The sequence below is a fragment of the Momordica charantia genome, assembly GCF_013281855.1.
Source record: "Momordica charantia cultivar OHB3-1 chromosome 4 unlocalized genomic scaffold, Mcharantia_2.0 BLBB01000004.1, whole genome shotgun sequence".
Taxonomy (NCBI): Eukaryota; Viridiplantae; Streptophyta; class Magnoliopsida; order Cucurbitales; family Cucurbitaceae; genus Momordica; species Momordica charantia.
In genome coordinates this window covers 9,831,648-9,847,431 of record NW_028275162.1, presented here as the reverse complement: position 1 = coordinate 9,847,431, position 15,784 = coordinate 9,831,648, and the positions used below count along the sequence as shown (strand labels likewise).

The window sequence follows — 15,784 nt, the reverse complement described above, 5'->3', positions numbered from 1 at the left end:
CTTGGACGCTTAGCGCCTCATCATGTTTCGTCAACCCCTACCCGCACACGCGCCCCTTGGTGTTGGCTTACCGCCAAAGTATAACAAAATAAGGAAAACTATTTGTGTTAACTTGTTAACTTGTTTTATTCTCTTTAGATTTATTTTGAGAATTGTTTCTTTTAAATTTAGGTGAGCAATATCTTTTCAAATTAGAAAGATTTTTTCTTTTTCTATTTTGTTTGCCTATAGCAAGTTGGTGGATTTTAGGAAATGATTGCCTTACTTTTTTAGCAAGTAGGCAATTTAAGGGAAATATCTTTTTTATCTTTTTGTTTATTTTTTATTTTTATTTTACAATTTCCTTGTAAAGGTCATGAGTCTTAGCCTGTAAATAGGTTTGCACCCCTTTTATATTTGACACCTTTGAACCTTTGATTGAAATAAAATTAGAGTTTTCTCTTCTTTGTCATGTGCAACCTACCCCCTCCAATATCATTCCTTTGTTTTGTTGAACTTAGGATCTCATATTTTACCCTTCGGAACATGCTTGTTTGATTGGTCATCAAACTCGTGCAGTGTTTCCGGCCTCAAGCATAGTGAGTATTCTCTGCTCAATGTAACAGCTGCAAAGGTAATTATCTAATCCTTAGCCTTTCAGGTTGAATCACTTATATGATTTGGTTCAAGTGACTTGTGGCTCGAGTAGTCCAATACGCTTGGGTTGTCGAGTATCAATTAACTTTTGGAAAATTGTAATAGAGAATGTTTCTCTCAAATTCGTGCTAGATCTACTTAAGTTTAAAGTGTGGGTGCTTATGAATAAGGTTCACTTAGTAAGGCTATAAACAGAACTGATATGCTATTGATTTGAGTTGAATCTTAACGTAGCAGAAAATCTGGGAAATCTGGGAAGATTCCATGTCTGTTTGTCCCGTGTGATAACATTGTTAATGTTGTAGCATCGTTTATATGTTAGTTCAAAAATCAGTCACATGAACTCTTCCCCCTTACCTTTTATATTATAGCAGTAGTTAACCCCCTTTTAGCTCACTTTTCTATAATCGAAGTGCATTTACTTGTTTCCTGATCACAATTTCATTTTAAATTCCAAAATCTTTGTTACTCGACCATATAATTACTAAGCTTATTTGGTTTTCTTAAGTAAATATTGAAGTGTTTAGCAAGTCCTTTATCCACAATGGGATATAAACCGTTCAACAATGGCTATCTAACAAAGAAAATATAACTTAGAATGAAGAGTATCATTCAAGTTTAATGCTTTTGGGAAAAAAGGACTAACAATATGCAAATTGAAGCTAAGCAAACAAAGAAACAAAATAAGCCAGAAAAGTAAGAGAAAACATAAATCAACTCTAAACAATGTACAACATCCAACTTGTTAAAACACACGCACAAAAAGATTTTTACTAACAAAACGGTAAAGCTTGCGACAAAATGGGTAATTTGGAGGCAAGGGTGTGTGGTGTACAAGTATCGGATTGTGCTGAAACTAAAGGTAACATGAAGCACAATGAGTGTAGAATACTTATGTGGGCTATCTGAAGTTCAAAACTTGTTTGGAGGGGCTGCAATCAAAAGAAAATTATGTGGTTGAAAAAATGATGCTCTCAGGTAAGGCAAATGGGTGCTGTAGCTGCTCCTCTTTCTTTTTGGTTCACCTACTTGACAAATTTATTCACGAGTAATATTAGAATATTAATTAATAAATAGTTATCAGGAAATTTACCAAAAAATATTTGTTTGGGGGCGAATATGATATACCCAAAGATATTTGCAAATCTGTCTAAATCAAAATATGGTAAGTTTTCTGCTTGGACACTTCTTCTTCAGTGGTAACTTCTTCTTCTCTAGATCTTGAATGGTATAAATCTTAGTATACCTAGAAATTTCTTTCAAATACCTTCAAATGGTATAAGATTTGACTATAATCAAGCAAAAGGTCAATAAGATATGAAAGATTGAAGTCGACGCTAGAATTTCTCGGATGTTGTAGGATTTTTCAGAAAATAGTGTTCACTAAAACGGCGAAAACTTTTTGACCATTAGAAAAAATTTATCATATTTAGTCTCTCTGGAAAGCTAACTAAAAAATCTTTCTAATAACACTTGTTTGATTTAATTTGGAGTTTTGAGCAAAAAGGTATAGATTTGCGAATTTGGGTCTCGATTTTTGAACCTCTACATGTTTCTCTCAAATTCTGGGGTTCGAAGAAATATTGATAACTTGGGCAATAAGGCTCGGTTTAAAGAATGAGTTTTATTTGCTGGAAAGCTTTTTTAATGGTGAATGAACTAAACAAAATTTCAAACACTTTAAAGTAACTTTCATAACCTAAACAGTTTATGCAAGAATGATAGACAATAAAAGGCACACTGAAGAAAAATAACAAGGCAATAAATTTTTTTGTATTTTTCGAATAAGAAAAATAAAGACAAGACAAAAAGTAAAATATATCTGATCTACAGCCTCAGCTCTAATACTAATTGATAAGCAACAACTCAAGCGTATAAACTTCCCAAACCTCTAGCCACTTGAATCCAATCATATAGTTTGTCTAGCCTGAAAGGGAAATGTTTGACGTATTACCTTTCAATCGATTACAAAGAACAGACAGAACACTCACTATGCTTAAGGCCGGAAATACTCCACAAGTTTGGTGACCAATCCAAGATAACTTAAAATGAAAGGTTTTGGATACTATACTAAGCTTAAATCACGGTTTTCGAGTTTAAAACGTTAGAAAACAGCACACATTTAGCTTCTTTTTACCCTTATGAACAAGGGAAATCACACCCCCAAACTTGGCTCTTTGCTTGTCCCCAAGCAAACTTAACAATTTATATCTCTTAAATCACATGCAACAATCATAAGCAACATCGAACATAATGATAGACTAGACTTGCTTTTTGTATAGTGTCTCAGGAAAGATCATCAAAACCTCATCGTCTTCCTATCTTCAAAAAGCCAAATTACCATAAGCCAACAAAGTTCAAAACAATAAAAAGTTTCTTAAAATCCTTTCCTTTTTCAAAACATGAAAACTTTTTGACAACACTCTAGAATTTGCACGCTTCCTTTTTCACTTAATTTTTAACACTGAAGGAGTGGCTACTAGCCTCTGTGGGGATTTCCTCCACAGCTTTGTAGAGACCTTTCAAGTAACAACTGGTCATAACATATCTACGGTGAGTTGCACGATATTACACTAGACCCAATTGCTACCCTCGAAGCTGCTTACGCCACTCGACCTAAGCTACAACGAGTGTCTACAGTGATAAAAATAAAGACATTTTCTTGCCACTCTTTTTTCTTACCTCTATTCTTTCTCTCTCACAATTTTGAAATCTTTTCCCCACTCTTATTTTCTCACAAGCAAAGAGGACTCTTTTATTTGTAAATTTGTTTTGTTTTTTTTTTCGACTCTTTCTTTTTTTCTTTTTCTTGCAAAGACTCTTTTTTATAAGCATTTTCTTTCTAGTGACTCTTTTTCGCAAAATAATAGCATGTTCTTTCATGAAAAAAAAAACAACATTTTCTTTCTAAAACCAAAAGACTGTCCCCCCCCAAATTTAAGAAAGACAGTGTCCTCACTGGGAAAAGATTTTGGAAGAGGCAATGCAAAAATCAAAATGAAAGAGGACAAGGACTTCATAAAACATTGAAAAAGTTTAAGTTTCAAAAAGAAGAAAAGAAAAGAAAGCATGTTATTGAAAAGAACTCGGTCACAAATGGCTAATGGCTTGTTAGGACAAAAAGAAAACAAAGTTCATCTAATCCTTAAGAATCATCATCGACAGGAAAATAAGAAAAGGCACACCAATAGGCTAAATGAGATTAAATTTGCAGCATGCTGTGTTTAAGAAATATACTTCACTAAGGCCAAGAACGAGATCATGATCGAAACAAAAAGAAACTAAATAGTCATATTTTCATAACAAAACTCAGAAAGAACCAGAAAAGCTCACAATAATATTCTGCAAAAAACCTAAACATGCAACTAAATTCAAAAATAATATTACAAGCATAAGAATAAAACTTCCCTCAAATGAAGAACCGGCCTCATGGATCAAACGGCCGCGTCTCAAGGTAGATGATGTGTCCCATCTCCTTTATTTTTCTTTTTTTTTTTGAAAAAAAAATTAGGGTTTAAGACTTTAGATGAATTAAACAAAAACCCATTTGGAAAAACAGACCAACAAAGATTCAAACAACTCAAAATCCCACCTTTTTTTTTATCTTTTAAGAAAGCTCTCTATTTTCTTTTAAGACCTCCTAAATGTGATTAAAAACGAAAAATGATCGCACCCTTCTTTATTCCAAGTCAAAACTAACTCCCAAAATTAAATCACAATTTTTCGAATTTTTGGATCGGGCCGAGGCGCCAGGTGCCTTGCCTAAAAAAAATTTCCGAATTGTCTAAAATTTAGCTCAAGTAATTAACCTCAGCCTAAATAACCTAACTACAATTAAAAATAAGGAAAACTACTCCGAATTAATTTACACAAAACCCTTCAAACGAAATTTCCAATTAAACAAGGAAGGGAAATTTTTTATTTTTATTTTTTCAAACTCTTAACTTCCTGAAAGATGGACAGAGGCCTTACCTCTATTTATTTCTTCTCCAAAATATTTTTTAACACGTTGGTCATTAACTTTAAAAATGTTACCTTTAAAATCTTCGAGTTCAATGGCATCGTGAGGGAAAATTTTTGAAATTTTAAATGGTCCAGACCACCTGGACTTTAGTTTTCCCGGAAATAATTTTAAACGAGAGTTCAAAAGTAAAACTAAGTCTCCTACTTGAAAAGATTTAGGCCTAAGTTTCTTATCATGCCATTGCTTAGTTTTTTCTTTAAAAATCTTTGCATTTTCGTAAGAAAAATTCCTATGCTCCTCAAGTTCCATCAGTTGGAGCTTCCTTGATTCTCCTGCAGAAAATAAATCAAAGTTTAGTCTTTTTGTCACCCAAAAAGCTTTATATTCTAACTCTAACGGTAAATGACAAGCTTTACCAAAAATCAACCTATATGGGAACATGCCGAGAGGAGTCTTGAATGCTGTCCTATATGCCCATAGAGAATCGTCCAGTTTTAAAGACCAGTCTTTTCTATTTAAATTGACAGTTTTTCTAAAATAGATTTAATTTCTCTATTAGACACCTCAGCTAACCCATTGGATTGGGGATGATAAGCTGTGGCTATCCGGTGACGGACATTATACTTAGACAACAAACTTCTTACCGCTCTATTCAAAAAATGAGTCCCCTCATCATTTATCAAACATCGAGGGGTTCCATAACCAGTGAAGATATGCTTTTGTAAAAATCGAACAACTACCCTAGCATCATTCGTAGGGGTAGCAACAGCTTCTATCCACTTGGACACATAATCAACAGCTAGTAAAATATAATTCTTACCATATGAAGGAGGGAACGGACCCATGAAATCAATACCCCATACATCAAAAATTTCAACTTCCATAATGGGGTTCAGAGGCATCTCATTATGTTTAGAAATATTACTTGTCCTCTGACACTTATCACAAACCTGAGCGAAGCTATGCGCATCACGGAATAGAGTGGGCCAGAAGAACCCGCTTTGTAATACCTTCGCTGCGGTCTTTTGTCCAGCGAAATGCCCTCCATATGGAGACATATGACAAGCCTCCAAAATTGCTTTTTGCTCTTCCTCCGCTACACACCTGCGAAGGATTCCGTCAGGATCAAGTTTATACAAAAAAGGCTCATCCCACCTATAATATCTCACATCATGAAGAAACTTTTTTACCTGCTGTCGACTGAATTCATGAGAAATAATAGGACTTACCAAGTAATTTGCAATGTCAGCATACCAAGGGACATTTTCAATGCGAAGTAATTGCTCATCTACGAATTGTTCTCGAATCTCTGCTTGACCTTCCTGAAGTGGGGACTCGAGCCTACACAAGTGGTCGGCTACTTGGTTCTCCGTTCCTTTACGGTCCCTTACTTCTATATCAAACTCTTGAAGTAGCAAAATCCATCGTATCAAACGTGGTTTTGCATCCTTCTTTGCAAATAAATACTTTAGACCAGAATGATCAGTATAAACAATTACTTTTGTCCCTATCATGTAAGACCTAAGCTTATCAAAAGCAAACACAACTGCTAACAATTCTTTTTTAGTAGTGGTGCAGTTTAGTTGTGCCCCCGTTAAAGTCTTACTTGCATAATATACTCGATGTAAAAACTTATTCCTTCTTTGACCTAACATGACCCCTAAAGCATAATCACTAGCATCATAAATAAGTTCAAAAGGTAACTCCCAGTTAGGTTCTATAATTATTGGAGCCGAGCTCAAAGCAGTTTTTAAAGTTTCAAAAGCTATCATGCAAGCATTATCAAATAAGAATAGTCTATCATTTTCCAAAAGTTGGCAAAGGGGTTTTGAAATCTTTGCAAAATCTTTTATAAAACGTCGATAGAAACCCCCATGGCCTAAAAAACTTCTTATTCCTTTAACATTTGTGGAAGGTGGTAATTTTGAAATAACATCAATTTTAGCACGATCCACCTCAATCCCATTTTTCGAAATCTTATGGCCTAGAACTATCCCTTCTCGTGCCATAAAATGGCACTTCTCCCAATTTAAAACAAGATTTGTGTGCTCACATCTTTGTAAAACATTTTCTAAATTCAATAAACAATTATCAAAAGAATTTCCAAAAACTGAAAAGTCATCCATAAAAACCTCAAGAATATTTTCTACCATATCCGAAAAAATGGCCATCATACACCTTTGAAATGTCGCCGGTGCATTGCATAGACCGAAAGGCATACGCCTAAAGGCAAATGTCCCATACGGACAAGTGAACGTCGTCTTATCCTGATCCTCCGGAGCGATGGTAATCTGGTTATATCCCGAATATCCATCTAGGAAACAGTAAAACTTTTTACCTGCAAGACGATCCAACATTTGATCAACAAACGGGAGTGGAAAATGATCTTTTTTTGTTACCTTGTTTAGTTTGCGATAGTCGATGCAAACTCTCCACCCGCTCACAGTCCTGGTTGATATAAGTTCATTCTTCTCGTTTACCACCACCGTCATCCCGCCCTTCTTAGGTACGCATTGTACTGGGCTCACCCAGCTGCTATCAGATATAGGGTAGATGACTCCGGCGTCTAACCATTTCAAGATTTCTTTTCGAACAACCTCTTTCATTTTTGGATTCAAACGTCTCTGATTCTCTATTGAGTTGCTGGCACCTTCTTCCAATAGGATCTTATGCATGCAGAATGCATGGCTTATCCCTTGAATGTTTGCAATGGTCCAACCAATGGCCTTCTTATATTTTGCCAATATCTGTAACAGTGAAAGCTCATTTTCAGTAGTTAAACTGGAAGAAATAATAACAGGCAAAGTTTCATGAAGTCCAAGATAAGCGTATTTCAAGTGAGAAGGTAAAGGCTTTTGTTCCAAAGTGGGTGGTTCCACAATGGATGGTTGCAATGTTTTGCACACTTCTGACTTTATATCCTCTTTTTCCTCTGGTGGGTGCACCTCTTCAACTACTTCTGGACAATCAGTTTCTGCAGCCTCTAGTTCTTCCTCAATTCCTGTAACTAAAAGATCATAGAACTCATCAAACGAAACAGGATTTCAAGTACTAATAGCTGAACATTCTTCTAAATCTCCTGGAAGTTTCATTGCATCCAACACATTAAATTTCACCTCCTCATTATTAACCTTCATTGTTATTTCTCCTTTTCGAACATTAAACATTGTATCTCTTGTAGCTAGGAAGGGTCTACCTAAGATGATAGGTACATCCAAATCGGCCTCACAGTCTAAGATGATGAAGTCTGCAGGGAAGATAAACTTATCTACCTGAACTAGAACATCTTCTATTTTTCCTTCAGGCTTCTTAATGGATCTATCTGCTAATTGGAGGGTAACTGAAGTGGGTCTAGCTTTTCCTATGCCTAATTCTTTGAAAACAGATAGGGGCATTAGGTTAATGCTAGCACCTAGATCGCATAAAGCTCTACCTAAATTCTTTCCTCTAATAGAACAAGGGATGGTGAAACTGCCGGGATCTTTACATTTTATGGGCAAAGGGCTACCTACAGCTTCACTACTACACTTAGTCATAGCTACCATCTCATGTTCACCTAACTTCTTTTTTCTAGACACAATATCCTTCAGGAACTTAACATAATTTGGCATTTGTTCTAAGGCATCAACTAAAGGAATGTTTATGTGGAGTTGTTTAAGGATGTCTAAAAACTTTCTAAACTGAGTTTCTTGGTTTTTCTTGGCTAATCTTTGAGGGAAAGGAGGAATCGGGACAAAAGATGAATTTTTTTGTGAAGAGGCGTTAGGCGCCTCCCCCTCACCCGAGGTGGTTTTTTCTTTCTCTGCTTCACTAGGAGCATTTTGAATTGATGTGGAAGGTTTCTCTACCTCAACCAGCATCTTTGGTCCTTCGTAAGACAATCCACTTCTCAAAGTTACCGCCTTGCATTGCTCTTTTCCATCTCTTTTTGGAACTTCAGTATGTCCAGGAAAAGAGCTTTGCGGTCTCACCTTCAAATCATTGGCAAGTTATCCCATTTGAACTTCTAGGTTTCTCATTGTCGCTGCTTGAGTTTGGATTGTGGCATTTTGGGATTGCATCAATGCATCATTGCGCGCCATGTACTCCTTAAACATGTTCTCAAGACTAGTATTGTTATTATGAGTTGGTTGCGATGGGATTATTTGGTTCTAATTATACTGTTGTGGTGGTGGTGGCATCTGTTGATTGCTTGAAAAAGTAGGAGGGACATAGGGCTGCTTATATTGCTGGTTCTGCCCTTGGGTCGCTCCACTGGAACTTCCTTGACCTCCTCATGAAATGTTGGGATGATGTCTCCACCCCGAATTGTACGTGTTTGAATAGAGGTTGAAGTTTCGATTGTTCCCATGACCTACATAATAAACAAAAGCTGAATTATGCAGACAATTCTCATAAACATGGTTATCAGTACAATAAGAACAAACAATTTCATTAATTTGGCAAACAGGAGAAGCATATTCTAGTTGCACGGTTGTTGTTGGTGCACTCTTCCTTTCTAGGGCCAACTCCTTGACCATTTGGTTCATCGTCACTATTTCCTTCTGCATTGAAGTTACTATGTCCAACGCCAATACACCCGCTTGATCTTGCTTCTTAGGTGCAGGTTTCGACCTTTGAGAACACCATAGCTCATTGTGGGATGCTAGGTCCTCCAAAATATCAACTATTTCGTTGAAGGTTTTCTTCGTGAAAGCTCCATTTGCGGCGTTGTTGAGCATCATCTTAGTGGGGTGGTCCAAACCTCTGAAGAAATGCTCAATCTGGATACATGCTGGTAATCCATGGTTCGGACACTTTCGCAGCAACTCTTTGAATCTCTCCCATGCCTCGTGCACTGGTTCACGATCATATTGTCTAAAGGTGACAATCTCTTCGCTGATGTCAGCATGGCGAGTAGGAGGAAAATACTTTGTAAGGAACTTCTCTACTAGCGAATTCCATGTTGTAATTGATCCTGGCGGGAACAAGTTGAGCCATGTTCTTGCCCGATCCTTAAGAGAAAATGGGAAAAGAGTTAACCTTAATGCATCATCAGTTATATTTGGAAATCTAAATGCACCAGCTATTTGAAAAAAAGTTTTGAGATGATCATGAGGATCTTTGTGTTCACGCCCCCCGAACTGTCCTAATGTCTGAAGCATTTGAAACATAAGCGGCTTCAGTTCGAAGTTGGCGGCTTTTGGAATGGGATTTAGGATGAAAGAATCCAAATTCTGGAATGCTGTGGCAGCATATTCTCACATGGCTACGTCTCTATTATCTGCCATCAAGATATGATTGAACTCATTGTTTTGTTGTTGACCTGCCATATTTCCGTTAACAACTGGTGGATCTGCAGGATTTTGTGGTGGAATCTCGTCCATAAAAGTGATGGTACTTTCACTCTCGCTTTCGAAATATCTTTCTTTTTTTGCTTTTCTCTCTGTTTTCTGAGTCTCTGTTCTTTTCTCAACCTACGACAGGTTCTCTCAATTTCAAGATCAAATGGCAACAGAAATGAATCCGTGCTCATGCACTAATCAATGACCTTCGTGGTTGGATATAAATAAAAAATGTTGAAGAACAGAAATGACAATCACAAAAACCAATCACAAAAATTAATAAAAGACTAAAGTTTCCCTGGCAACGGCGCCAAAAACTTGTTTGGGTATTTTGGATTCAAAATAAATGAGAGCGCAAGTGTACACCCGTCACAAATAGTAAAAACGGAACGAGTATTCTGAGTATCGATTCTCAGGGACAAATGAAGTCTTTTTATAGGAAATGTTAATGATCGGTGACTTTGTAATTGAATTTTGGGTGACAAACAATAAGGATAATGTTGGTTTTGATATTTAAAAACTCAATGCAATAAACCCAGCCCAGTTACTTCAAATTAGCTAAAAATACACAAACTTTTTCCAACTAGGCGCCAGGCGGATCTCATAAATTTTCTTCGATTTTACTTCGCCATCTTCTTATGTCTAAGTGATTTTGAAGGTTTAAGTCCATTCCTAATATGTCTATTAGAAAAAAGAACTTAATTTAGTAAAAACCAACCGTAACCTCGCCTTAGGTCGAGGTCCTATGTCTAGGCTACCCGAGCAAAATCTTTATGTCTAAAGTATTCCTCTCTAAAGTTAAATCAGTAAAGTTGTGAAAATGTATCAACCCTTTCAGTATTGATGCTTGGTTAAAACATTAATTGGCCAAATCAAGTTTCAACTTATGGAAACAACTTTAAGTGATGAAAGAGGAGAAAAACGCCTTTTGCCTCGTTGGATTTTAAAAACTTTAACTAACTATCCATAACCGGGCTTGGGAAAATAAATTTAGCTCATGACGATTAAGGATAAACAGAATTTAATGTTAATGGAAGTAGACGACATGATTAAAAGATGAGTGGAATTAAAACAAGCTGGAAATTGTGGAGTTGTAACCCGAATGACCCTAACCCGTTCTCTTTCAAGATTGGGGAGTAATACTCGGTCGGTTCCTCAAGGTTGAGTGATTACAATTTCGTAATGAGAGATAGGGAAAGAAATGAATATCAAGAACTTGCTGGAATTTTAATTAAATAAAATCAAACTTACAATTCTAAAATAACAAGCTGTAAATAAAGGGTGAACTTGAAATAAGCAAGGTTAAAACAATAACAACTCAAAAACTTAAAGGGAAACGAAAACAAGCTGAGAAGTAAATGTCTAAAGCTGAAATGATCACTCTGGGATGATGAATGAAGAGAATAAGTTGCTGAATTTATAGGGACTTCAAGGTGGTTATGAGGTTGAGAGCTTTGTGGAGAGCCATCAATTTCAAACACCTTTTGGTTGGGTAGTTGTTGAATTGGCAACCTTTAATGCATGGACGACATGTGGCAGAGCTTGGGAAGGCTTCAAATCACACCAAAACGTACGTTTTACATTAAGGGCAATCTTGGGATTGGGGAAGGCACCAAGCGCCTAACTCGATATTTTTCTGCACAAAAGTGTAATTTTCTTTAGAAATCAACTCTAAATAATGTAAAAACATCCTATGTGCATGTATAACCCAAGATAACTTAAAATGAAAGGTTTTGGATACTATACTAAGCTTAAATCACGGTTTCCGAGTTTAAAACGTTAGAAAACAGCACACATTTAGCCTTTTTTTACTCTTATGAACAAGTGAAATCATGGAGGTTGCGATATATAGCCGTGGTGCCGTCGGCTATCCGATTTTCATTGGCTGCCTTGCTCGTGGGCAAGAGCAAGTGCCGCACAATCGCTTTGTGAGTCCTTTGAAAGGTGGGATTGTGACAGTTGGTATCAGAGCCTAGTTGGCTCCTCGGATCGAGATCAGTAATCATGTCGGTAGTGAAACAGTTGAACAAGACACATGTCGAACGACTCGTGGAAATTGAGGAATAGCTGTTGTTCCTTAGAGAAGTCCTTAATCATGTTCGGTTCCTAGAAAATCGGCTAGAAGAGGTGACTTGTAAGGCCGATGGAATCGATGCAGCAAACGCTTGAATTGACGCATTGCCAATGAAAGAGTTGTTAGTTAGGATTGAGACCCTAGAACGTAAAGCTGGGAAAACGGCTAGTTTCAAGCGAGGGAACAGCTCGACGAGCTGGGTTGCTCATGTAGAGGAGCGTGTCGAAGAGTTAGACAGCTCCCAGAAGGTGATCATGCAGACGGTCAGTGATCTTTCCGACGACTTTCGAGCTGCTATAGAAGTCGTGCGGGCAGAAATTAAAGAGATAAACACAAATGTGAACCTCACCATGAGAGTGGTGGGAAACCAAGGCCCAGAAGGGGGCAATGTCCAGTTTAACAAGGTGAAGATTCCGGAGCCTAAGCCCTTTGGCGGGGCTCGCGATGCCAAGGTCCTTGAGAATTTCATCTTTGACGTCGAACAATACTTTCAAGCTACAAGTACCACAACAGAAGAAGCAAAGATCACTTTGGCAACCATGCATCTAGCTGAAGATGCAAAGCTTTGGTGGAGGTCCAAGTATATGGACATCCAAGAGGGATGATGCACTAAAAACACATGGGACGAGTTGAGGAAAGCCCTCAAGGCGCAGTTTTTTCTGGAAAATGTTGAAATTCTAGCGAGACGTAAACTACGAGAGCTGCGACACACTGGGTATATCAGAGACTACGTAAAACAGTTTCCTGGACTGATGTTGGACATACGAGACATGTCAGAGAAAGACAAAGTCTTCTACTTCGTGAAAGGCTTGAAACCATGGGCCAAGTCCAAGTTGTACGACCAAGGGGTTCAAGACCTCGACTCTACTTATGCTGCGGCTAAACGCCTGTTTAATCTTGGTAACGAGCAGTCTTAGGATTACAGAAGGAACCAACCCTGATCGAGTAGTGGGAACAAAACCACCAGAACAAGCTCACCCAAAAGTGGGGGAGGAGATAGGAATGGAGGAACGGATTGCAGACCCTATCAGAGGGGTGGAATCAACTGGCGCGGGCCAAACCAACAGAACAACTTCAATCCAGGGCCCCTCGTTTGCTTTCTGTGTAAAGGGGCTCATCGCGTAAGCGACTGCCCACACCGAACTGCCCTGAAGGCACTCCAAGCTACCATAGCCAATGGCCCTAAGGTCGAGACAGAAACCGCTGAGATAGATGTACCGACCGAAGAGCCCACTGATAACCCCCGCATGGGGGCACTGAAATTCCTGTCGGCTCTCAAGAAGAAGGTGGGAGAAGCAAAAGAACCACTAGAGAGAGGGCTCATGTATGTGGACATGTTGGTTCACGATAAGGTTGCCAAGAGTATTATGGTGGATTCTGGAGCCACACACAACTTCATGACTGAAACCGAGGCTCGCCGTCTGAATCTACAATGGGATAAAGATCCAGGAAAGATAAAAGCAGTTAACTCCGCGACTCTCCCCATCGTAGGGATAGCAAAAAGGGTCCAACTGAAGATCGGAACATGGAGCGGCAAAGTGGACTTTGTAATTGTTAGAATGGATGACTTCGACGTCGTGCTCGGAATTGAATTCCTTCTAGAGCACAAAGTCATCCCCATGCCCCTAGCGAAGTGTCTAGTTGTTACTAGATCTGATCCCACCGTTGTTCCGACGAGTATAAAACAACCAAGTGGGGTCAAGATGATATCAGCTCTGCAGCTAAAAATGGGCCTTGCTCATGACGAACCAACATTTATGGCCATCCCAGTGATCGAATAAGAGAGTAGTAAAGAAGTAATTCCCAGTGAGATCCAGCAAGTCCTAGTTGACTATACAGACGTTATGCCTAACAGTCTGCCTAAGTCCCTACCGCCGCGTAGGGGAATTGACTACGAAATCGAGTTCGTCCCAAGGGCAAAACTGCCCGCTAAGAATGCCTACAGTATGGCCCCTCCTGAATTAGCCGAACTCAGGAAGCAGCTGGATGAATTGATTAATGCAGGATTCATCCGCCCAGCAAAGTCTCCCTATGGAGCTCTAGTCCTCTTCCAAAAGAAGAAGGATGGCAGTCTTTGCCTTTGTATCGACTATCATGCCCTGAACAAGCTCACTATACGCAATAAATACCCACTACCCATCATCACCGATCTATTTGATTGCCTCCACGGGGCCAAGTACTTTTCCAAGTTGGACTTGAGGTTTGGATACTACCAAGTGCGCATTCCAGCGGGAGACGAGCCCAAGACGACTTGTCTCACGAGATATGAGGCATTCGAATTCCTTATTATGCCCTTTGGCCTTACCAACGCCCCAGCGACGTTTTGCACCTTGATGAATCAGGTGTTCCACGAGTATCTCGACAAATTTGTGGTAGTCTACCTCGATGACATAGTAGTCTACAGTTCTTCCACGGTGGAACACCAGACCCACTTGCAGCTCGTCTTTGAGAAGTTAAGACAGAATGAGTTATACGTGAAGAGAGAGAAATGTGCGTTCGCGCAAAAACGCATCAACTTCCTGGGCCATGTGATCGAGTGCGGTCGAATTGGCATGGAAGATGGAAAGGTCAAGGCTGTCCAAGATTGGAAAGTTCCGAGTTTCATCACCGAACTGCGGTCTTTTCTCGGGTACGATTTGTCAAAGGCTTTTTGAAGAAGGCGGGACCATTAACTGAACTCTTGAAGAAGAATAATACTTTGAGTTGTACTCCAAAGTGTCAAGCAGCTTTTGATCAACTCAAGAAAGCCATGATGGAAGGGCCAGTGCTTGGTATCGCAGATGTCACCAAGCCGTTTAAGGTAGAAACTGATGCCTCAGACTTCTCCCTAGGCGGTGTTCTCTTGCAAGATGGACATCTAGTGGCGTACGAAAGCCGAAAGTTGAACGACGCGGAAAAGAGGTATGTGGCCTCTGAAAAAAAGATGTTGGCAGTAGTCCACTACCTAAGGGCCTGGAGACAATATCTCTTAGGCTCCAAGTTCGTTGTCAAAACCGACAACAGCTCGATATGCCATTTCTTCAATCAGTCGAAGTTGTCCTCGAAACAAGCCCGATGGAAGAGACCTCGCCAAATTCGACTTCCAATTCGAACATCGGCCTGGTCGATCAAACCAAGCAGCAGACGCCCTTAGTCGGAAGAGCGAACATGCGACCCTGTGCATGTTAGATTATCTGAAAGCAAGCAAGCTGACGAGGTTTGTTCGTGAAGCCATCAAGGCACACCTGAAAGACGATCCAGCAGTGCAAACCATTATTCAGCTAGTAAAAGACTGGAAGACCCGCCAGTTTTGGGTCGAAGACGACTTCCTTTTCACCAAAGGCAGTCGTCTCTATGTTCTGCGAGCAGGAAACTTGAGGAAACTCCTGATGGGAGAATGCCATGACACCATGTGGGCTGGCCACGCTGGGTGGCGTAGAACATATGCACTACTGAAGAAAGGGTACTACTAGCCGAACCTGCTAGACGACGTTATGCAATACACCAAGACGTGTCTCATCTGGCCACAAGACAAAGTCGAGAGGACTAAAATCGCGGGCTTACTGGAGCCCCTCCCAGTGCCATCAAGGCCTTGGGACAGTATATCCCTGGACGTCTTCACCCATCTGTCCAAGGTTGGAGAATCCGAAGCTATCCTTGTTATTGTCGACAGATTCTCCAAATACGCAACCTTTGTCCCAACTCCAAGATGTGTTCCGCAGAGATGACAACACAACTATTCTTCAAGAACATAGTGAAACTATGGGGTGTCCCCGAAAGCATCGTGATGTTGGGTACTCTGCCCTA

At 39.3% G+C, this 15,784-nt stretch overlaps 1 protein-coding gene and 1 non-coding gene across 2 annotated transcripts; both read left to right on the top strand.

Moving 5' to 3' along the window:
• The first annotated feature begins 9,379 nt into the window (after positions 1 to 9,379).
• Positions 9,380 to 9,486, top strand: LOC148211762 (small nucleolar RNA R71). Its single transcript, XR_015790588.1, has one exon. It is a non-coding gene; the product is annotated as a small nucleolar RNA R71 (small nucleolar RNA).
• Positions 9,487 to 14,750: 5,264 nt separating this feature from the next.
• Positions 14,751 to 15,450, top strand: LOC148211761 (uncharacterized). Its single transcript, XM_088122913.1, has 2 exons — positions 14,751 to 14,899; positions 15,027 to 15,450. Exons 1-2 carry the CDS (start codon positions 14,751 to 14,753, stop codon positions 15,448 to 15,450), a joined length of 573 nt encoding a protein of 190 aa, XP_087979039.1.
• The last annotated feature ends 334 nt before the right edge of the window (positions 15,451 to 15,784 follow it).

What these genes read in the sequence shown, in the direction of transcription:
- LOC148211761 (XM_088122913.1), top strand. Translation starts at nt 14,751, where the DNA reads ATGGAAGGGCCAGTGCTTGGTATCGCAGATGTCACCAAGCCGTTTAAG. An exon ending in TTGAACGACGCGGAAAAGAG is followed by an intron (nt 14,900 to 15,026) that starts GTATGTGGCCTC and finishes TTCTTCAATCAG; the next exon opens with TCGAAGTTGTCCTCGAAACA.